General features: G+C 33.7%; 3 protein-coding genes and 1 non-coding gene across 6 annotated transcripts; 3 read left to right on the forward strand and 1 right to left on the reverse strand.

Moving 5' to 3' along the window:
• Window positions 1-332: 332 nt before the first annotated feature.
• C08G5.7 lies at window positions 333-9,457 on the reverse strand (the record flags this gene model as incomplete). 3 transcript variants are annotated; one of them, NM_001047272.3, is made up of 6 exons in its annotated part: window positions 333-615; window positions 741-875; window positions 931-1,056; window positions 6,421-6,592; window positions 8,846-8,987; window positions 9,350-9,457. In NM_001047272.3, 6 exons carry the CDS (start codon window positions 9,453-9,455, stop codon window positions 541-543), a joined length of 756 nt encoding a protein of 251 aa, NP_001040737.2. The 3 variants fall into 3 exon arrangements, with proteins under 3 accessions (NP_001040737.2, NP_001359844.1, NP_001040738.2); NM_001373676.2 differs by lacking the exon at window positions 9,350-9,457 and having other exon boundaries at window positions 8,846-8,990; NM_001047273.5 differs by lacking the exons at window positions 8,846-8,987; window positions 9,350-9,457 and having other exon boundaries at window positions 541-615; window positions 6,421-6,480.
• A 5,233-nt stretch (window positions 9,458-14,690) lies between these two features.
• Window positions 14,691-16,252, forward strand: C08G5.6 (7TM_GPCR_Srx domain-containing protein). The gene is made up of 5 exons (NM_061403.6): window positions 14,691-14,814; window positions 15,136-15,214; window positions 15,355-15,522; window positions 15,592-15,692; window positions 16,045-16,252. The coding sequence occupies exons 1-5, from the start codon at window positions 14,740-14,742 to the stop codon at window positions 16,168-16,170; spliced, it is 549 nt and encodes a 182-aa protein (NP_493804.2). The 5' UTR covers window positions 14,691-14,739; the 3' UTR covers window positions 16,171-16,252.
• Window positions 16,253-18,249: 1,997 nt separating this feature from the next.
• On the forward strand, window positions 18,250-18,371 carry C08G5.9. The gene has a single exon (NR_050820.1). It is a non-coding gene; the product is annotated as an Unclassified non-coding RNA C08G5.9 (non-coding RNA).
• A 1,099-nt stretch (window positions 18,372-19,470) lies between these two features.
• nssp-11 (UPAR/Ly6 domain-containing protein) lies at window positions 19,471-20,918 on the forward strand. Its single transcript, NM_061404.4, has 5 exons — window positions 19,471-19,575; window positions 19,624-19,715; window positions 20,134-20,203; window positions 20,253-20,433; window positions 20,694-20,918. The coding sequence occupies exons 1-5, from the start codon at window positions 19,505-19,507 to the stop codon at window positions 20,844-20,846; spliced, it is 567 nt and encodes a 188-aa protein (NP_493805.1). The 5' UTR covers window positions 19,471-19,504; the 3' UTR covers window positions 20,847-20,918.
• The last annotated feature ends 1,715 nt before the right edge of the window (window positions 20,919-22,633 follow it).

Genomic DNA, 22,633 nt, shown 5'->3' on the forward strand with positions numbered 1-22,633 from the left:
CTTTTTCGGGTAATCTAGGTCTAAAATAGTAATCCCATTGGGGGATTTTCCAAGACTTTGTTATATGATTTTCAGAAAATAGTAGGGTTGGATTGGAAACTCAAAAAAGTGTGCTCCGCGAGCAAAATACCTAAAATTTTGTGAAGAACAACATATTTATGATCAGCGGGGGGGCAAAAATTTGAAATTTTTAAAATTGTATTCCCATTTCGAAAAAAAGGAAAACAAAGAAAATTAAATTTTCAAAAAATACTTTTTAATTGTTTAATTCCCATGGTCGTCCCACTGAAAATAAATTTGAAAATATTCCTGAAACTTCAGAAAATCTTACTCAAAATTTATACAATTTTATTCAAAATTTACAAATTAAAAAAATCAATACAAAGAAAAAAGAACAACCCGTACACAAAAAATCAATAATTTTAGAGATTAAAAAAAAATCTAAAAAGCGTGTTCTCAATCAATGAATGAATGACTAGTTGAATGAAGATCATCAAAGTACTTTGGGTCTATTCAGGAAAAAATCGATAATTCGATAATTTAAATCTGCGAGGATGTCATATTTGGCGGCTTGTAAATTGCAGAGTACGCCGGCGGTGGAGATGATGGACGGGGCTGAAATTATTGATTTTTCTAATAAAAATTGAAAACTCATTGTCAGATGGGCCGGGGCACTTCTTAGAAAACAAACTGGATATCGATTGTTTTTTTATAGCCGGAAATTAAAAAAAAAATCTTACCATGGGTGGTGCTGACGGGTACCCCGTAGATGTGGGCGGAGCCTGAGCATACGGAGCCGAGTAGGATTCTGAGACCATTGGTGGGAGCCCGGAGGGTGGTGGCAAATGGGTGACTAGTGGTTCACGAGCCATTTCCTGGAAAAATTATTTTTTATTAAAGATCCAGAAGAGTTTGCTCGAAAATGCTTACCCTGGCCGCCTGGTTTTCCCGAACTTTTTTCAGACAGCGGCGGACATCTTCCGGGTCCAGTGGCTTGTCATATGGATCCTCCCGGGACATCGGGCCAAAACAATCGCAGAAGCATCCTTTGACCATCTGGAACTTAGAAAATTGTTGGAAAGTTTCAGAGACAAGTCAATAAAATTAAAGAAAGGGGTACTGTACTAGAGCTCTTTAGAGCTGAAGCAATTTCTATTGGAGATCAACAAAAAAGCCGAGATCGGTTATAAATATATCCATTTCCGGCGCGGAGCCATCACGCCCAAATGTGGAAGAGGATACTTCAGCGGGGAGTACTGTAGGGGAGGAGTTTGAGAGCAAACTAGAGAATTTCTCTGGATTTCAGAAGCTCAATGAAATTTTGAGAGGAAAAAATTTGTTACTGAGATTTTTAAATTTATTTGAAGCCAAATATTGGAGTTTTTGAGTATCTTTTTAGAGCTTCTGGGGGCAAAAGCTTAGCTTGTACTAGAGAATTCTACGTTTTTACATCTTAAAATCGTAAAATTTCATTTTTTTTATTATTATTAATCAACAACAAAAAATCATTGGTTTGTGACCGGCTTTAAACTTGAAAAATAAAACAATTAAAAAATTTAGTCTTCAAAATTCCAAGAAAAGTTATACAAGGATTTGCCAATTCTGTTAAAAATGTTTTTGAGCAAGCATAATTTTAAATTGCAACCCCATTTTTTGAGGTTTTCGATGATTTTATCGATACAAAAAAATTTGCGATTCACGACGCACCATGTCTAAAAGCTCGTTTTTTTCAATTTTGGCAGCCTATATCTCTGGTGATTTTATTTTATTTTTGTAAAATTTATAAATTTACTCACGAAACAGTCCCCACTTATTTTTCTTTAATTTTTTTTTTTTTTGAAAATATCTTCTAAATAAGCTGAGAAAATGTAGAAAGAATGAAAGAAAAAAGAGAAGGAAAAGCATGAAAAAGAAAAAAAAACAAAACTAAATTAGAAACATTAATTAAAGTTTTCGAGACTTCTCCAGCCCCCTACACAGAAAATTACAAAAATATGTTTCACAACAGTGCTCTCAGTTACCTACTGTTTGCCCACTTTAACTGATAATCCTTGTTAACACCCAGTTAACTTAAGTGATTAGTAATCAAGGCCCAATGGAGTTACGAAATTAAGAAGAAGCTTAGAATCTTTTTTTAACAAGCTGATTAAAGTAGTATGTCCTTAAACTGGTTTTACTCAATTTTGACAGTTTAAAACTTGATTTTCTTTAGTTCTTTTTAAAAAGAAATTACCAAATAAACTTTGCTAAAAAAAATGTATCTTATCGATGCACCATCTCAAAAAAAAAAATTTTCAACAGCCGAAGCTTAAAGCTTGATGTTGGGTCAATTTTTGGTCGATGCACCATGCCCAAAACTAGTTTCAATTTTTCTCTATTCTTTTGAAGTTGGAACAGATTTAATATCTTCAGAAAAAAACAAAAATGAACAATGTTAAACAAAAAAAGTCTCCTATCGATGCACCATGTCCCAAAAAATATTTTTCAACGGCCAAAGCTTAAAACTTGATTTTTTCAGTTTTATCAAGAAAATGCCAATTGAAGAATGTTTTTTTAGAAATAATTTTAAGGTTAAATAAACTTTTTTGCATTTTTAGAATCAAGCGAGATTTGTGTTGTTGAAAATGTGGGGTCGATGCACCGTGTCCAAAACTAGTTAGGATGATTTTCTACAATTTTGTAAATAAAAATGCTTAAGCTTTTACGGTTCTCGATGCACCATGTCCAAAACCTAAGTATAATCTTGAAAAATCTTTTTAAGATTTTTTTTCCAAAAGTTGATTTTTCAAAAAAAAAATTTTTTTTATAAAGCCTTTAACGATGGAAGTGTATTACTGTATTCAAAAATTAATAGCATCAAATTTTCCCCTAAAAACTGGCAACGCAAAAAACCAATTGGTAATCCAATGTCAAACACTAAAAAAAATGAAAAAAATGCAGCTCCTATACACTACTGTTTGCCGATCTTCCGATAATCCCTGTTAACGCCTATCATTTCAAGTGATTATTATATTTGTTTACTGTACTTTTAGTAGTGGGGGCTGCCTGTGATGCGTGGGAAACAGTAGGGGCTCCGCGAGCTGTGTGAGAAATAATAATAATGATGCGATAGATATCTTTTTTGGAGTGTTTTCCAAAAGTGACGATTCTTTTTGGTGGGGGGGGGGGGGGGGGGCTCCATAATGTCTATCCACTTGAAAATTGCGTGAATTGGCTATTAAAAAACGAATAGGAGCTTTATACCAAACTAGACATATTTTCTGAGGGGAAATTTGAAAAATTGGAGCAAAAATCCACAATTCTCACTTCAAAATTATTGTTTATTGTGAGCAATTTCCTTCCTTTTAAAGAAAAAAAATGACGCGATTTTAGTTTAAAAAATCACTTTTTTTTGCTCAAAAATAGCACGCAAACTGATAAAGGTGTGGAAGTGCAGGTTTTTTTGAACAAAAATTGTTTTTGCTCCAAATGTTTTTCAGTACCACGTTAGGTGCTAGGTGATATCATTTTTTTTTGTTGAAAAAGTGTTCCGATGGGGTAGTTGAAGCTTAAAATATGCTCGGTAGAGGTTCCTTCGAGCTCCAAAATTTTCAGATAATTTACTTAAATCTACGTACCGAAAAACCGGATTTCGTGGGGGTTTTAGAAGTTAGGGACCAACTTTGAATAGTTTTCGACCTGGAAAATTCAAGAATTTCTCAAAATACAGTCAAAACTTCCAGGTAGCTTCTATGCTCCAAATGCTTAGTGCTCCAAAAAATTTGGTGAGCTCTCTGATATGTCCTAACTTAGACCTAAATTAACCAATATCAAGTAGCTTTAAGGGCAATTTTAAAAGTTGTTGGAGCGCAAAAAAAGTCAGATTTTTCAATTTTTTGAGTCAAAATTCTATACAAAACCCCAGGTTAAGCTGAATTTTTCCTTTAAAAAACCATGGAAAAGAGCGAAAGAACAAAAAAAAGTGAGTAGAAGCAGTCGAAAAAGACGAGTGACTAGATGTATATGCAGAAAAGAGCTCTATCCCTCTTTTTGCTCTGGGCTCGAAACTCCCATTTATTTCGCTCATTGCGTGAGCTCTCCCGTCTGCGTCTCGCATATTCCAGGGCTTTTCGGAAGAAAAAGAAAAAAGAAAACGTCGCAGAAAACGAAGTCGAGCATGAGTGTGGTGAGGGAGCCGGGAGGCTTAAAGTAGTCGTCAAGAGGAAAAAGACGCAGAGAGCAGTGAGTAGGGATTTACGAAATTTCTAGAATGAGTCAGTAAAAGTATTAACACCAGATGGATTTTAATAAGTAAAAAAGACAATGAAAATGTATGACCCTAGCTGGGGGTCGAACCCCGGGCGTTTTAGCCGAAAGGAATTCGCCGAAAATACCACTGCGCCACTTGTGAAAATTTTTTTTTAGAAAAATACATCCTAAAAAATTGAAGAACGGTCCAGTTTAAGCAGTAGAATTAAAATTTCGAAATAAAATGTTTTTGACAAAACGAGAAACTGACTTCTCCAATATTTCAACACCCTTCTATTTTATAGGTTCTTGAGTCACTTGCCCTTTTTTATCAGTTCATTCTAGATTTTAAGCACTTTCACACCTTGAAAAGTAATAAAAATGTGCTAGAAACTGGTGCTGAAATTCTGAAAAATTTAGGAGAAGCAGGCTGATAAGGAAAAAAATTGGGTTTTTGAAAAGTTAGGGGTTTGGTAAAAAAGTGCAATTTTTATAGCTTTTAATGAGTTTTTTTATAGAGAAAGTACAAATCATGCAGATACTGAAACCGGTGATTTTGAGCCAAAAAATTTTTTCATAAAAAAACTCGTCCGTTAACTGTGAAACACTAAAATTCCACCTCAAGCTTCACCGCTTCCAGTTAAAAAAAAGAAAAAAGAGCCCTTCCCTGGCGTGGCTCGGCGGCTCATTTCCGTGGTTTTTCTCTCGTTTTCTCTACTTACTCTTCACATGCACATTTTTCTAAATGTGTTTTGAATATAAATATATCCAGAAGCCCATGTAATACTCGGAATTGGTGTTTGAAAATAACAAAAAATAGGAAAAACACGGAAATTTGGAATTTGTTGGGTATTAGATATTAGCCCTCAAACATTATTTTTTACAGAATTCAAACATTTGTCAAAATCAAAAAACTACTTCAAAATCCAATTTTGAAACAGAAAATTTAAAAATTTGACATTTTTCAGAAAAATTGTCCAAGTGGCGCAGTGGGATTTTCCCCAAAAGTAGTTCGGAGTAGAAGGTCGCGGGTTCGATCCCCACGCAGTGAGAAATATTTTTGCAACAGTCGTTGGTTATGGTTTTATTAAAAACATCAGAAATTTTCACATATGAAGTCAGATTTTTAAAGCAATTCTCAAAAAAACAAAGAAAAATTCCCCCAAAACTCAAAAACTGAATTTCAAAATTTTCTTTCCAGAAAAATGCGTCACATTTTTATTTTTCCTACCCCCATGCTTATTTGTTTCACCTCTAAAAAAGTATCTTCCTATTCCAAATTTGGTTCAATTCAAACAAATAGTGAAGCGCCGGGGGGAAGGGGGAGGTCATAAAACAAATGGTTGGGCAAACAAAAGAGTCTATTTTTGCAAAAAATAACGGTCTATATATGACTCTTTGCTATGCTGAAATTGATACGGGAAGAGTTTGAAAATACATTTCAAGAAGAAAATCGAAAAAAAAAATTCACGAAATTTTTTTATTTGAAAAATCATTTCCAGAATTTTCCCACCTTAACCACACTTTGCAAAAATTTTTCGGCCACTATGGGGCTCGAACCCCGGACGTTTGAGCCGAAAACAATTTGCCCAAAATCCCACTGAGCCACTCGGACACTTTTCTAAAAAATCTCAAATTTTCGATTTTTTCAACTGAAAACAGATTAAAGCCCCATTTCCGCATTTTTCTGCTTCAAATATTGAACTTTTGAGCAACGTGTGCCCTCAAAATCCAATAAGATGTTCTCACAATCTGATCCGTCGTGAGCAAACAGACAAATACAAAATATATATTGAAAATGAGAAAAATAACAAGGCAAAAACCAAACATGAAATGAAAAACGTGGAGCTTCTCCTCTCTCCGGGGCTTCTTGAGCATGGGAACTGCGAGATAGTATGGAGGGGAGGGGGAGACGCAGAGAAGGGGAAAAGGGTTCGGGTTTCACAAAACTTGGCTATTATATGCGGCACAATTTTAAATTAATTAAAAATTTTATTTTTTACAAAAAAAATAACGCAAAAAAAAAACTAGGGATTGTCTGAATGTCTCAGTGGGATTTTCCAAAAACTCTGGGCAACAGGTCACGGGTTCAACCCCCGCCTCGGTGTAAACTTTTTTCCAGATTTTTTTCTACGAGTTTTTTTTACATTTAAAACTCATAAAAACTTTAAAAAGTCAAAAATTCCCACTTACCATGGCAAGAACTCCCATGAGAGCCAAAACAACTGCAGCAATTACCAAAAGCATAACCATTGGGTCCGGTGGTGGGGAAAGTGAATTTTTAGCAGAAAGTGCTAAGGAAATTGGCGGGATTTCGATTTGGTGGTGAAGCTCGCAACTTTGACCAAAGTATCCGAATGGGCACCTGGAAAATTGAAAATTTTTCGGGCAGTTTTAGGGAAATAGCTTTGAATTCGGAGTTAAAACAAAAGTGTTCAAATGGCTCAGTGGGAAAATCCATGAAATCTATTCGGCTCTGAATGTCCGGGGTTCGACTCCCAAAGGAGTTTTTAAAAAATTTCAAATTTTTGTAGGTGTTTAAGAAGTTATAAAAATGCCGGTTTTGTTCAGAAATATCAAAAAATCAATTTTGAAAAAAGTGTCCAAATGGCCCAGTGCGAAAATCCATGAATCCCCTGAGGGTCTAAAGGTGTGGGGTTCAACCCCAGTGGGGTTGAAATAAAAAAATGATGTCAAAAATTTTTTTTGCACATGCTCAAATGTTAAATTAGGTTCAAAAATCATTTTAAATCCTTCAAAAAAAAATAAATCCTTAAATTTTTTTTCAATTTTTAAAGAATTTTAACGTTTAATTTTTTTAATATTTACAAAATTTTAAACACCAATTTTTAAAACAAAAATATTTTCAGTCACAAAACTTTAAAAAATCCAATAAAACCGAGGTCATCAGACATGTCAATTGTTTATACAAACACGGAGAGCACAGGAAGGGAGAAGCTCTAAAATTCAAGCTCCGCCCCCACTTTTTATGTGAAAAAATAGTGCACAGAGAGTGAAGAGAGGAAGGAGAAGCATGTGACAATTTGGAATGGCAAAATGAGATAAATATGGAGCATTGTGGGGAAAAAAGAGGAAAAAGTGTCAAATTACGCGGGGTAATTTGATCTATTTGGGGGTTTACAAGATTTTTTTTTAATCAGAAGTTTGTGAAACCAATTTTTGAATTTTTCACGTGTGCTCTATGAGCATAAATTTTCTGGAAATATCCAGATGTTGACATGGAAAACTAAGGGATTAGTTACCAGAGAGCAACAACAAAAACAGAAACTTGGAGCCCGGAGCTCCGAAGTTTGGGAATTCCCGCTGGATACTTTTAGAAGTTGAATTATTTTTTTTTAAATTGGATTATTCCATGCTTCAGAACTTGAAAACTGTAAAAAAAATTTTATTTCCAAATTTTTTTAGATACGGAAATTTCAAAAAAAAAAGGAAAAATTTTTGAAAAAGCTTTTTTTTGGAAAATTTTAGAGAAAATAGTTAGATTTTTGAAAACCTTATATCTCTGTCCATTTTTGAAATTTCTGGACAATGTCTTCAACAAAAATATACTAATATATTTGATATTTAATATGTTCATAAATAATTTCATAGAAAAATGAATTTAACCAAGATATAACCTGCTGAAGTAAAGAAAACTGGGTGGTAAAACATGGTGCATCGACTGAGAGCTTTTAAACTTTGACAGACTATATCTCATTTAGTTTTTAAGATATTAGAAAGATTATAACTACAAAATTATAGAAAAACATACGATAATTAGTTTGTTAGTTGGAAATTTTTCAAAAAAACTTTGAAACAACTGCGATACGACCTGTTAAAGCTTAATTAAGGATTGAAAACCTCAAAATTTTGATATTCTCTAGCTGAACTTGGTCTAAACTAAAACGGATCAAAACGCGTTAAAACTAATTTAAACTTGACATTTCAAAGTTATGTAGTAGCATCAACGATGTAGTAACTCTTATCATCTCCTACCAACTGCTCCCCCTCCCCATCTTTTTCTCTACGTCTCTCACCTCCATCCCGCACTCTCTCTATCCGTTCGGAGCTGTTGCATTTCTCATTTCGAAATTTTGAAATAATCGGAGAGTAAAGGTGTAATTTTGTCTAAGGGATTACTCTCAAAATTTCATCGTTACGGGAACAGATTAGCGGGGCGGGGGAGGAAGGTGTAATGTCAAATTGCTATGTACTACTAAATCCTAGAGGAGTTTCATGACGAGGAATGTAAGAAAATGTACAAAGAATTGAAGTCAAAAATAACTTTTTTAGGCGGAAAATTAAAAAAAAAATTTCGAGAAAAAAATGTCCAAGTGGCGCAGTGGGTTTTTCGGCAAACCTCTCTGCGCTCAACGGGCTCGGGGTTCAATCCCCGTTGCGGCTAAATGTTTTTTTATAAAAATGTTGCACAAGTTTTAGCATTAAAAATTTCAGAAATAGTAAATTTTCCTCCAGTATGGCTAAAAATTGATAAGAAATTTGCCGGAAAGGGTAGGTGCAAGTAATCACTCACTGATAACGAGCATAATATTAATAATGAAAAGAAGAAAACACTGATAGGCAACTGTACAAAATTGAAAATAAATTTCAGCCCTACCTGCACATGAAACTGGCTTTGTAGGCATCAAATAATGCCTGATCAGCTAAATCGCTGAAGCTTATGTTGTACAATTGGCAGTCCGCTGAGCCAGTCAGCCCGAATTGAGCTAGCTTTTCAATGAAGCTTGTGGTGTTGGTTTCTGAAAAAAATTGGTAAAAATTAGTATTTAAGTGTCTTTTTCACCGGGTTGAAGTTGCATTTTTGAGTTAAAAATAATAGAAAATTTAATTTTCTCTCCAAAAATTACCCCCAAAACATTTTGCAACCAGTTTCCAGCGTAACTTTTTAAATTCCAAGGGTACGGTAGCACCAAAAATACGCAAACAAAAAATGTGTAAAAGTGGCTCAACTGGGAAGAGAGATGGCTGGGACCAAAAAGACCGGGGTTCAACCCACGCCGTGGCAAATTAATTTTTTTCAGGGTTTCACTAGCTGCAGTTATTACTCACTTACTTAAAACTTGCATCCATCATCAAAAAAAATATTTTTAGAAAGTCTTACCTGTAACCAAGTCGGCTGACCAGTCTGTAGGATCAATTGAAGAGTTTCTATGAAAATCCAAAAACGGCTCTCCTCCAAAACAACAGACTGCTGGAAAATGCTCCATTTTTCTGAAAAAATCGAAATTTTTAGCTGAAAATTGTAACATTCGAAATGCGCAGCAAGAAACTAAGCCCCCCAGAAGAGCGCGTTAATTTATGTCAATTAGTGAAACAAGAGAAACGGGGAAAAAGTGCACATTTTCTGTTTCTTTTTCTTGGTTTAAAGGGTTCAGGGTTTGGGAAATTGTAGTGGGAGAGGAGAAAAAAATCTTACCGGAAAAATGGAAAAATGTATGGAAACTTCAAATGAGCCATATGAAAATAATTATGATGTGTTTAGAGGTCCTATTGCAGTATGTAACTTTAAATTTTTATTATTTTTGCGCTATAGAAGTTGTGTGAAGATTGAGTAGAAAAACAAAAATTTTTTGGACGAACATTTTTTTTTGGACTAAAATTTTTTTTGGACTAAAATTTTTTTGGACTAAAATTTTTTTCATCAAAAGTGCTCCTCACCCTCTTCAAACTTTGAATATTAAAAACTTGAAGATCTTAAATATTGACAAAACGTGGTCCGAAAGATATTATTTTTTTTTTCTATGAGGTCCCCCCCCCCCTCTCCCATTCACAATATTTCCGGTGGCAGAAGCCGAAAACAGGAGAATTTCAAAGGGTCTTTGGAGAAGATTGAAGGATTGACAAGAGCATGATATGTTGGCAATGACAATCAACTTTTTTTTCTGGTACAATATAAAGTGGTCTAGAAAAAAAATGGAAGAATTGTTAAGGTGAAACTTTTTGACGAAAAATTTTACAAGAAATTCGTAAAAAAAAGTCTAACAAAAAATATTTGCCACAGTGGGCGTCGAACCCTGGACGTGTGATCTACAGTCATCCCTATTCCAGTTGAGCCACTTTTTTTTTCGCTTTGAAACATTTTATTTTGGGAGATTGGGTCAAATTTAAGGTATTACTCCGTAGAGCCTATAAAAAAATTGCAAAACAAAAATTTTAACTTCACAGATAACCAGCATTTTGGAGAATTTTCAAGAAAATCTCCCAAATAAAAACCAAAAATTCATGTCAGAAAAATATGAATTTTAGAATTCAATCATTCGAAAAGACTACAAAACACAATCATCTCATATGCATGTAAATCTGCCTTCTGATGTGAAATTTGAATTCAGAAAAAGATGAAAAAGAAGTCAGGTGTGAATTTTAGGAAATCTTATTGGAAATTTCAACATCTACCAGTTTTTTAAGTAGGAAACACTGAAAAATCTACAAAAAAGAATTAGAAAAAAAAATTAGACCTCTTGAGTCGAAGATTTTTTCGGGGAAAATCCCACTGAGCCATTCGGCCACTTTTTTGGAAAACCTCAAAATTCAAGTTTTGAAGTGAATTTTCCGGTTTACCACTACCGCAAGGTCTCAAAAAGTCTCCGTAGAGCTAAAACTCGATAAAACTATGAAAATCCATCCAAAAATGCTCCAAGAGCACCCATTATTCTTCCAGTCACCACATATATCTTGAGTCCATCCAAGAAGGAAATGACTATATTATATTGGGGTCCACCACCACACCGACTTTCAAAAAAATAGAAGGAAATGGGAAAATGGTTGGGGGGCTGATGTGGATATAATACGCCCTTTGGGAATTGGACGAGGACATTTCCATCAAAATGACACTTTCTATAGAGATAAGGTGTCCGAAATGTGGATTAGATGGACTGCTCAAAAAAGAAAAAAAAGCAAAATTTGGTGTAAAAAGATGCTCCTGGCTAGTGACAAATTTCTAAAAGACAGAATTTTGAATGCTGGACTTTCAGTGGAAAAAAAAAAATTCATTATCAGCTAAGATATTGGTGGCAAAAATAGATACCTCAGGAAAAAAGTTTTTGCCAAAACGGGGGTCGAACCGTTTTTGTGTTTTTTTTTTGGCTTTTTTTTGTGTGAAAATCCCACTGCGCCATTTGGACGCAATTTTGGAAAACGTTGAAATTTACAATGCACTATGGATGTACTGTAAAAGTGAACTGTCGGATCGATTGGGAAGTAGACTAAAATTATGTCTAGTTTGTAGTTTGTAGTTTGTAGTTTGTGATTTGAAGCCCCAAGCAGCCGACATTCATAGAGGCTGGTGATTAGGCACTAAAACTGATATCCCCTGTTTTTCTCATCGCCGATAATTAAAAAAAATAGTTTAGCGCTTAAATTAAAAAAAAAAACAAACTTTTTAAAAGTATTTAGTCTAAAAATTTCAAGAAAAAGCACAAAATCACACAACTAAAATACAAAAATTGCTGCCGTCTCCCAAAAAAAAGAGATAATCTCAAAAATGACATAAAATCTTAGTATCCATTTTAGTTTTAACATCTTCCGACAAGATACATAAAAAAGTTGGCTTCTAAGTGCCTTTTTTCTTTTGAATAAAACGTCGTAACTTGTAGATGTATTGTAAGAAAGTTCTATAGTAAAAAGGAAATGACAAGAAGTCGGAAATTCGGTGCAATATAACTTCAGGTGGAGTAACTCTGAAAAATCTGAAATTTATGGAAACAATTTGGGAATAAAATAAATTAAAATCTGGCTGAAATGATTGTCTAAAACTTTACCAATTTCAAAGCACAAGACATTGTTGAAAAAATCTGTATTGGGAACATTGCTGTAATATATTTAATATGAAACTTTTTTCATTCAGAATTCAAATTTCAGCTTATGTGCTCCCGTTGCTCCTTTCAAGGCTCAAAACTCCAAAAGTTCTTCCAGATTCCGATCAAACCCCCTTCCTGTCTTTCGTCTCCAAAACCTCAATTTTTGTGCGGAGCCGCCGGAGCAAGAACGCAATCTCTAATTGCCTGAAATTTCAGCCAACACTATTCGGAGGCAATTAAGACATGACGCCCACTCAATGGGATGCGGCCATTCCTTTTGTTTTCTTTAGTTTTTCCTTCTGTCTCTGAAGATTACTGTAAATGAAGTTGTTTTACTTTTTGAACTGTTTTCTTTGGAGCTTTTTTAATTTTGCAGCGATTATTTTAAGTCGCTTTTGAGTAAAAGAAAAACATTTCCATTTGAAAACTGTAGAAAAAATATTTAAAGTTGTTTACTATCAAAGATAACTAGTGAAAGTTGAGCAATTTGAGCTTTTGCTCATGGTGCATCGACCTAGAGTTATCTGATTTCGGGAGCTCTTAGCTCAGTGAATTTTGAAGCAAATTTAAGTATTGAATTGTAGTTTTTAGCAAATTTGCAGAAAGAGTTGGGAAGGTTTCGGTTTTTTAGAATGCAAACTTTTAAAGCCCAGAAAGATTGGTTTTTGCTCATGGTGCATCGACCTAGAGTTTCCCAATTTCGGTTGATTTTTGAATTATCAAAAAAATAATCCACTACAAAACTATGGAGAAATAATCATTTGAACTTTGTCCAGTTGACAATTTTCCCATTAAACCAAAAAATGTTAAGTTATGGGATTTTGGAGGTCAGAAATGTATTACAAAACTAATTTTTCTCTCATGGTGCATCGACAGGAATCAATCACAGCTTCAAAAATTTTCATCTCAATGATGAAATTACATCTTTAGAATTTCCTTGTTCCTTTCATTTTTTGTTTCCATTTTTCCTCTATTTCGTCATTGACTAATTGCTATTTCCCAACCCACATCGTGTACCTGTCAACAACACGCCACACCACAATTAATAGGGCACCGATGGGGATATTTATTGAGAGCAAATATCGATAGATGAAGCTCAATATTTTATTTTTTTGAAAGAAAATGATTTTTGTCAAAATTTTTGCTCAAAAAAAGTGCCGCGAAATGTCACTTTGACACGCAAAACCTCAATTCATCTCAATTTTTTGTTAGTTTACCAGTTTTATATGCTTTGCTTTTTCTCCCCAATCTTTGAAAATAAAAAAAAAATCGAAAAAAATCTTAAATTTTAAAATTGTTCAAAAAAGTGCCCATATGGCGCAGTGGGTTTTTGGACAAACTGCCTTTCGCTCACAAGTCCGGGGTTCGATTCCACCAGCGGTGAATTATTTTTTGCAAGTTGTGTGGACTATTAGATGTTTAAAATTTTCGCATGAAAATTTTTTAAACTTAGTGTTTTCCACAAAAAACAGCCAAAATTTCTATTATTTAAGGTTTTTGAGCTCGAAATTTCTCAAAAATTTAACACCCATTTTATCAATTTTCAAAAAAAGTGTAGTTTTGGCTCAGATGGGTAGAGGTTTAACCTTGGAGAAAACGACCGGGGTTCAATCCCCGCTAGGGTAAAATCTTTTTTATTTTTATGTTCATTCAATTTTATTTTGCAGGGAACCACAATGAAAATGTTTCCCAGTGTAGTACATTCATTTTTAATCAAAAATTGATTATTTTCTTCGAGAGCTCTTTTTTTCCGTGCTCGCGGAGCCCACACAACCTAGACTCTCTTTTCTGTTTCCCATATCCTTTTCAAGTATCATTTTTCCGCCCATAAATTTCAAAAATTATTCATGAGCGAATTGCTCTCACCCGTTTTCAGATAGAACCTTTAAACTTTGGGTCACATTTTTCTAAACCTCCAGGAAAAAAGTGCTCATTAGTACTCGTCCTATCCAATTTGGAGCATTTTTTTGCTGGTAGCATTGTTGGTTCTGAGCTACTTACTCATTCCATTCATTTTTTATTTTCCGGCTTTTCCTTTGACGCATGAAAATATGGCGCCGTGGAATTTCTGAAGATTTTTTTTTGGTGTTTTTGTCTATAAATATTTTGGGTTTTGGGTATTATTCTCTCTATAAGCTTGCTAATATTATAGGTTTTTTAAAAATAATTTTGATACTTTTTCGAAAAAGTGTCCAAGTGGCGCAGTGGATTTTTAGAGAAATCGCCTTCAGCGCCAAGGACCGGGGGTCGAGACCCGGCGCGGCCAAAAATTTTTGTTTTTTGGAAAGCTTAAAATTTTTAATACTGTAGATTTTAAAATCAATCCTTGGATACATTTTCTTACAAACTATAGCTGTAAAATCGAATAAAAGTGTTCCAATTTTCAAGGACAATCTGAAAATAAATACATATTATTATTATGTTTATTTTTATGAATAGCTCAGAAAATAAGACGACGGAAAAGGAAAAAAAAACTCGCATTCTCCCCCCGCCGCCGCTTTTCATACATTCGGCCATGTTTTTCCTGCACGTAATCGGACACCTGGGACGCAGAGTTTTTTGTTTTGTTTTTTTTTGGAATTTTTTTCTTTTTCTGTCTGTAATTTTTTTTTGGTGAGTTTTGTACCTCAAATTTGAATTTTTCAGAAAAAAACACGACAAAAATTGCAATTTTTCCCCCTGCAAGATGTGAGAAATGAGTTCGCGGGATATTAATCACGAGCACGCCATTTCCTCACTCCACACACTTTTTATTATTGTATACCTGCAGGTAAAGCTTCAATTTTACACCCTTATTAGTTAGATTTGGGGCATAGGCTCCGTGAGCCCTGAAGAAATGTGCTCCGCGAGCCAGGATTTTGTATTTGCATAGCAAAGTTATATTTGTAGTCTTTAAATGTTTAATTTATAAACTCAAAGTTTTAAGTCATTATTTTGACACCCATAGAGCCCATTTTTGAATTTCGGCTCGGCGAGCCCTGATAAGTGTGCTCCTCAAACAAAAAAATCTGTAGCTAGTCATGATTATACTTATTTCAAAGCTGATTTTCTGAAGAATACGAAAAACTCTGTTCCATCCAACTTTTTTCAGGAAATGGCTTGGATATCAGCACCACTTCTGATCAGTGCCAATGTATTTTTACATGCTTGTATTAGGCAGTTTTCTATTGGTAAGAATATCAAAAATTTACCATGAAATAATTTTTTTGAAATTAAAAATTGCACAATTTAATTTGAAATTTGAAAAAAAGAGTTTTTCAACTCAAAAAAAAATCTAATCTTTGAAAACCAATAAGTTATGAATTTTCAGAATCCCTGGTATTTTCCGGTGTAATTTTCTCATTTTTCCTGCTCTCCGGCGTTGGTATTACTGTAGCTCTCTACGTAGCTCATACGGTGGCTCTGAGGCATGTGAAGCCCGGGTATTTTCTACCGTATGCTGTGATGAAAGCGGTTAGGATTGTCACATTGGCTATTGGTGAGTTTTTTTTGATTTTTTTCATAAGTTTGTACCTAATAATATTGTCAACTCAAAAGAGCATTTCAGTATCATTCGCAATACTATTCTCACCTACACTTATCAAAACATACTTCTATGCCAGTATCTACGGACTTTTTGAGACACTCGCCGGAGCAATTGCGTTAGAGGTAAGCCAAAAAAAGTTAAAAATTCTACAAATACAAAATTTAATAGAGCATCCATAATGTCTATTTTTTTGCAATGTGAAATAAAAATAAAAATCCAAAGATAAAAAATATCAAAAATTCCACTAAATTCAAAAACCATTCTCTACCCTGCAAGCTTGTGCTCCGCGAGCAAACTATTAAATTTTTCAAAAACAGGCTTTAAAAAAATCTCAAAAAAGTGTGTGCTCCGCGAGCGAAAATATTCAATTTTTTGAAATTAGGCATAACTATACATACTTATTTTAAAGCCTGTAAAGAATAGATTTCAAATAATGTACTAGTTGCTCCGCGAGCTCTAAAACCCAAATTCCAGGTAACAATTCGATGTATCCGAGAGACCAAGCGAATCCGAAGTGGTCGACGGCGGCAAACTCGAGCCGACGCAAACCTCCAGCCAAATATCGTATCGAAAAGTACTCTAATTCAAGAAAATTGTTAGAAAATGTGTATTTTTTTATTTGGAACTTATTTGAAACGGGTGAACTTGCTCATTGGAAAATTGATATAAATTTGTTGGTTTTTCAGTTTTTTTAAAATTTTTTCAGATTTTTTTCAGGCTTTATTCTGGTCTCCTGGCGCTTAACTACTAAGAAGCAAAGACCAAGAGGTAACTGGGAAAAAGAGGGTTTGTAGAGGGATTAGTTGAACTCCGAGCAAGTGTCCTAATGAAGAATTGCCTTGTTTTTGTTACACTGCCTTTAGAAAATGTCCTAGATTTACCCTTGAAAATTTTGTAAATTTTTTTATTTAACGAGCTTTGATTGGACTCATAATCAGTTTTTATGTGCTTTTTTTCAAAATTTGTGCTCCGCGAGCAAAAAGTGCAACTTTTCAAAACCAGTCAAGTTGTAGTTTTTTGGACAGTTTTTTTCATACACTTGTTAATATAACATCCAACTTGCTCGTTCAACATTTTGTGCTCCGCAAGTTCTGGGCTCCATGAGCACAAAACCAGAATTTTCATACATATGCATGATTAAACTTATTTGAAAGCACAAATTACAAGGGTTGTGATAAAAGTGATAAAAATTCAAAAAAATTCAAGTTTGGAGCATTTTCAATCTTTTTTATTAGTGCTCCGCGAGCCAAAAATCAACCATTTTAAAACTTCTATACCAATGCATGGCTATACATATTTTGAAGCTGTATAAAATATAATTGCAAAATTCAGGTTCAAAACTTTTCTGGAGCATTTATGAGCACAAAACAAAACCAAAAAAAAAAACAAAACCCAAAAAAAAACAGAATCCCTTTGTCTTTTCACAACAAAAAAGAAAAAAAGAAAAGGTTCCATTTCAAAAACGAATGTTTGTTTACCTCACTTTTCCTCAAATTGATGGGCTCCACGAGCTCCGCGGAGCCCAACTTTACACTCTACCTCTTTTCTGCAAAACACAAAATCATGAAAGTTTCTGCAATGAAACATAGGTTCTCTGAGCTTTTGAAAGATTTTTTTTTCGAAAACTCAGAGCAAAAAAACCTGAAAACTAGAACAATGAACTTTTTTTCAAATATCCATATTTGAAGAGTAGTGCCTCTTCAAAGCTCTTCCTCCCCCACTACGGGGTTTTCTCACAATTCCTAAATTTCCCTCCCTTTTTTCGCCACTTTTGCTCTTTGCGAGGAGCTCCAAATCGAATTCGCATCTCATTTTTAATGCGAATCCTCCCATGAATTTCTGAGAGTTTCGAAACTTTTTCACCGAAACTTTTTACACGGGCTCCGCGAGCATTGTTACTTTTTTGAAGCTCAGACTTTTTTAATTTGTCAGAATTGTTTTGGTACTTTATTTTATGAGTTAATTTGTTAGAAAAAAATTCTAGAGCTCGCGGAGCCCAAGTTTCTGGAACAAATTTTGCTCCAAAAAGGGATGTATTCGGTTTTATTAAAGTTTTCATAATATTCAGGCTATCAGCTTTTAAATGAGTGCCAAAATTAAAAAAAAAAGAAGTTTTCTGCTCGCAGAGCCCAGTTTCAGGGCTCACGTAGCAAAATCCGAGGCAAGTTTAGTGCCAAATTAAAGAAAATTGGCTAGTTAATTCGAACCTACAGGTTAAATCGTTTTTTGAATAAAACCTGCTTGCGGACGATCCTCAATTCGTCCAGATTTGGGTTTGTGCTCTGTGAGCCCTGAAAAATAGTGCTCCATGAGCAAAAATCCTCATTTTTTCCGCCACAGGCATGATTATACTCATTTGAAAGCTGATAAAATGAAGATTCCAATTTGAGTTACTATAATTGTTAAATATCAGATTTGGAGCATTTTAGAACTGGTTCACACAGCCAACCAAGACAGTAGGTATCAAATCAAAGCTCACAACCTCGATTTTTTTTAAATTTAATTTTGAGCCCCAAACGTCTACAGACACTCAGATAGACACTTTTACTTTTTCCTTCTGTTTTCTTTGAAATTTTTGTTGTCTCTGTATGTGTTTTCAACGAAAAAGCAATAAAATGAAATTTCCGTATGTATTTTTCTCAGCGCCTCCTTTTTTTTTCTTTTTTTGTCTCAAAAAAAAAGAAGAAACTTATGGAAAAACTCGTAAGCACCCCCACAACCCCTGCTTCAGACGCCTCCCCAAAGGACCACTGGTAGGGGAGCAGATACATCTCTCTATGAAGATAAAAAGTGTGAAAATTTGCCGTTGTTTTTATTGTGGTTTTAGATTTGTTACGATTTTCCTTTGTTCTCGGAAAATTCATTTTACTTTTTCTTTTTTTGGCGAAAAATTTTTTGTGAAAAATATTTTTAGGATTTAAAGTTCCAGGATATTTTCAAAACTAGCAGAGATTTCGAATTAATATTTTTTTTTGCAAATTTGCAAATTTGCAAAAAACCTTATATGAGTGTGATTTTGTGCTCCGCAAGCCCTGAAAACCTGGGGCCCCGCGAGCCAATCCAAATTTTTGTTTTTAAAAATTCAGGCTATTTGAAGTTTAAAAAAGTCGAATAGATAATAGCTTGGATTACCAATTATGAAAAAATTATGAAAAACATAAAGAAAATTGTGCTCCGCGAGCATTAAAAAATGTGCTCGCCGAGCAAAATTCGAATTGTTTCTAACCTAATGAAACAGTCGATTATACTAATTTTGAAGCAAAATTCGAGCTGAGTTCAAAAAATGATACTTATTCAAAAGCCTAATTTAAGTTGAATACAATGAATCAAAAAAAAAAACATTAAAAATTGAGAAAACAAAATTATGAGAAAAAGGTGTGCTCTGTGAGCTCTGAAAATGTTGCTCCGCAAAAAAAAAATCAGAAAGACTGAAAAGCTGGGTTTGGAGTTTTTCGGATATTGCGCTCCGCAAGCGAAATTCCAAAAAACTTCAAAACTTAACAATCTATTACCAATTGTTAAATCGCATATAGATTTTGTGCTCCGCGAGCATTTTTCAATATGCTCCAGCTGTTCTATACTGAAATGGTTTTGAAGTTTCAAAACTTAAAATAAATAGAAATCGTTCAAAAACTGACCTCGAAAGCTGCAATTTTCCGCCCTCAAAAATTTAAATTCCCAAAAAAAATGCAAAAAAAAAATGTTTATTTGGTTATTTATATGATCTTGGTTGTGGTTCCCCTTTCCTCCCCCTCCCCGCTTCCTTCTCATCTTCCAACTGACATTTTTCTTCTGCTTTTCCCCAATTTCGGAGCATTTTTTGCTCCGTTTCCATCTCTATAACATGTTGATGCTTCTCCTTAGTGAAAAACAAACTTTTCTCGGTTTTTTCTTGCAAGTTTCGGCAGTTTTTTAGTAGTTTTTCAGTTCAAAAATGCGTTTTCCACCGATTCTCCTTCCTTTATTCACATTGGCTTTTGAAATTCACCCGAAAGAGGAGCTCAGGTGAGTAAAATTCTAAGTTTCTGAGTCTTTCAGCAAAAAAAAATTTAGGAAATGCTTCTCGTGCTCCGTTTTCACATTTATCAACTCGAAACTTGTATGTGCAAACCCCACATTTTGCCACTCGGATTTTTGCTATTCCTGTGAGTTTTTTCTTCAAAATTTTGCTTAAAATTTAGAAAAAATATTTATAACTTGAAAAGTTGTGTTTCTGAATTTTTCAGCTCATGTTTGACACCCATATTGACTAACTTAGAGAATTGTGCTTCGCGAGCCCTGAGAAAAAATTGAAAATATTACCGTTGAAGAGTTCAGCCTTGCTTGGAGCATTTGGAGCAGCTTTTTAGAGAAATAAAATGCAAAATTTAATGCATATTATTTTTTGTAAAAATTCGATTAGAGACTTTGAATTTTTAGAAAAGTGTGCTCCGCGAGCCGAGAACCAAATTTTCCCATACTTATGTTGAAGCTGAAAAAATGTAGTCAGCACTTTTGTAGCTCTGTGAGCTCTCACACATTTTTTTAAATCCTTTTTTTATTTAAGAAAAATTCATATTTCAGACCTCCTCTCTGACGGCCGATCTATGTTCCTATCTGGATGTGCAGAGGATTTTTCAGATTACAGTATACGGTACATTTTTTCAGTTTTTCCCCAAAAACTTCCAAATGTGGTTTTTCAGACCTCACGACGACCATCTCCTATGCCATACCCGCGGAGCTGTGGGGCTCTGCGTGTGCTCGAGTACCCAACAGAGCTGTCACGACTTATGGCCTACAAAAGGATCAATTGGACCAAAAAATATGACTACTCATATCAAATGGGTGGATACGGATGTAAACCAAATCAATGCAATTTCTCATGTAAGATTTTTAACCTGAAATATTCTGAAAAATTTTTGCTCGCGGAGCAAACTTAACTGATTGTGAGCCCATGATAGCGAGCCCAAAATATTTTCTACTCAAATTTAAAAAAAAAACAATTTTGCTCACAGAGCTAGAAAATTGCTCTAAATGTAATTTTTTATTTGATTTTTTATTTCAAACAACAACAATCACTTTCCAATAATTCAATATTTTGCTCGCGGAGCACAAAACCCAACCTAGTAAATTCAAATTTTCAGAGAGTTACCGGTTTCTCAGCGGATTACGCCCGCAACCGAGTCGGCCAAATGCGTGTGGAGCACTTCCCGGAGCAATTTCCCGGCTCCCCAGTATCCTCGGGATCTCGGATTTCTGTAGTTTCAGTATTCCTAGTGTCATTTTTCGTGTTTTAGAATATTTTTCTGAAAAAAATTACTTTTTTTTTGTAAAACGGGCCTAGTAAATAATAAAATATTGTGTTTTTATTAAAACCAAGTCTCCAAAAGCATCACAGACAATAACGGAAAATAGGGGCTTCATGTATTTTGATAATTTCAATTTGATAATTTCTGGTATATTTGAACATGCAGAACAATTTTATAAAATTAAAAAAAAGCACTTCACATGATTTTCCCATACTTTTGAATTTTTGAAAATAACAGCTTTTGATTAAATTCTACAATTTTTAAAATGAACTTCCGTACAAGCTTACATACTTTAATTGGTATTTTCTGGTATAGTTAAACATGCTGAACAGTTTTATGAAAAAAAAATCGCTCCATATGATTTTCCGGTACTTTTTAATTTTTGAAAATTTCAGCTTTTGGTTAAATTCTGCATTTTTAAAAAATAAACTTCCGTACAAGCTAGCATACATTGTTTGATATTTTCTGGTACAATCGAACAAGCTGAACAATTTTATGAAATAAAAAAGATTCGCTCCATATGATTTTCTCGTACTTTTTACTTTTTGAAAATTTCAGCTTTTGATTAAATTCTGCGTTTTTTAAAAATAAACTTCCGTACAAGCTAGCATACTTTAATTGGTAATTTCTGGTATAGTTAAACATGCTGAACAGTTTTTTGAAATAAAAAAAATTCGCTCCATATGATTTTCTCGTACTTTTTAATTTTTGAAAATATCAGCTTTTGATTAAATTCTGCATTTTTTTAAATGAACTTCCGTACAAGCTAGCAAACATTGTTTGGTATTTTATGGTATTTTTTAAGATGCTGAGCAGTTTTTTGAAATAAAAAAGAATGACTTCATATGAATTTCTCGTACTTTTTAATTTTTGAAAGTTTCAGCTTTTGATTAAATTCTGCATTTTTTTTTAAATAAACTTCCGTACAAGCTAGCAAACATTGTTTGGTATTTTATGGTATTTTTTAACATGCTGAGCAGTTTTTTGAAATAAAAAAGAATGACTCCATATGATTTTCTCGTACTTTTTACTTTTTGAAAATTTCAGCTTTTGATTAAATTCTGCGTTTTTTAAAAATAAACTTCCGTACAAGCTAGCATACTTTAATTGGTAATTTCTGGTATAGTTAAACATGCTGAACAGTTTTTTGAAATAAAAAAAAATCGCTCCATATGATTTTCTCGTGCTTTTTAATTTTTGAAAATTTCAGCTTTTGATTAAATTCTGCATTTTTTTTTAAATATACTTCCGTACAAGCTAGCAAACATTGTTTGGTATTTTATGGTATTTTTTAACATGCTGAGCAGTTTTTTGAAATAAAAAAGAATGACTTCATATGAATTTCTCGTACTTTTTAATTTTTGAAAGTTTCAGCTTTTGATTAAATTCTGCAATTTTTTTTAATAAACTTCCGTACAAGCTAGCAAACATTGTTTGGTATTTTATGGTATTTTTTAACATGCTGAGCAGTTTTTTGAAATAAAAAAGAATGACTCCATATGATTTTCCGGTACTTTTGAATTTTTGAAAATAACAGCTTTTGATTAAATTCTGCGTTTTTTAAAAATAAACTTCCGTACAAGCTAGCATACTTTAATTGGTAATTTCTGGTATAGTTAAACATGCTGAACAGTTTTTTGAAATAAAAAAAATTCGCTCCATATGATTTTCTCGTACTTTTTAATTTTTGAAAATATCAGCTTTTGATTAAATTCTGCATTTTTTTAAATGAACTTCCGTACAAGCTAGCATACTTTAATTGGTATTTTCTGGTA

Source organism: Caenorhabditis elegans, chromosome II (assembly GCF_000002985.6).
Source record: "Caenorhabditis elegans chromosome II".
NCBI lineage: Eukaryota > Metazoa > Nematoda > Chromadorea > Rhabditida > Rhabditidae > Caenorhabditis > Caenorhabditis elegans.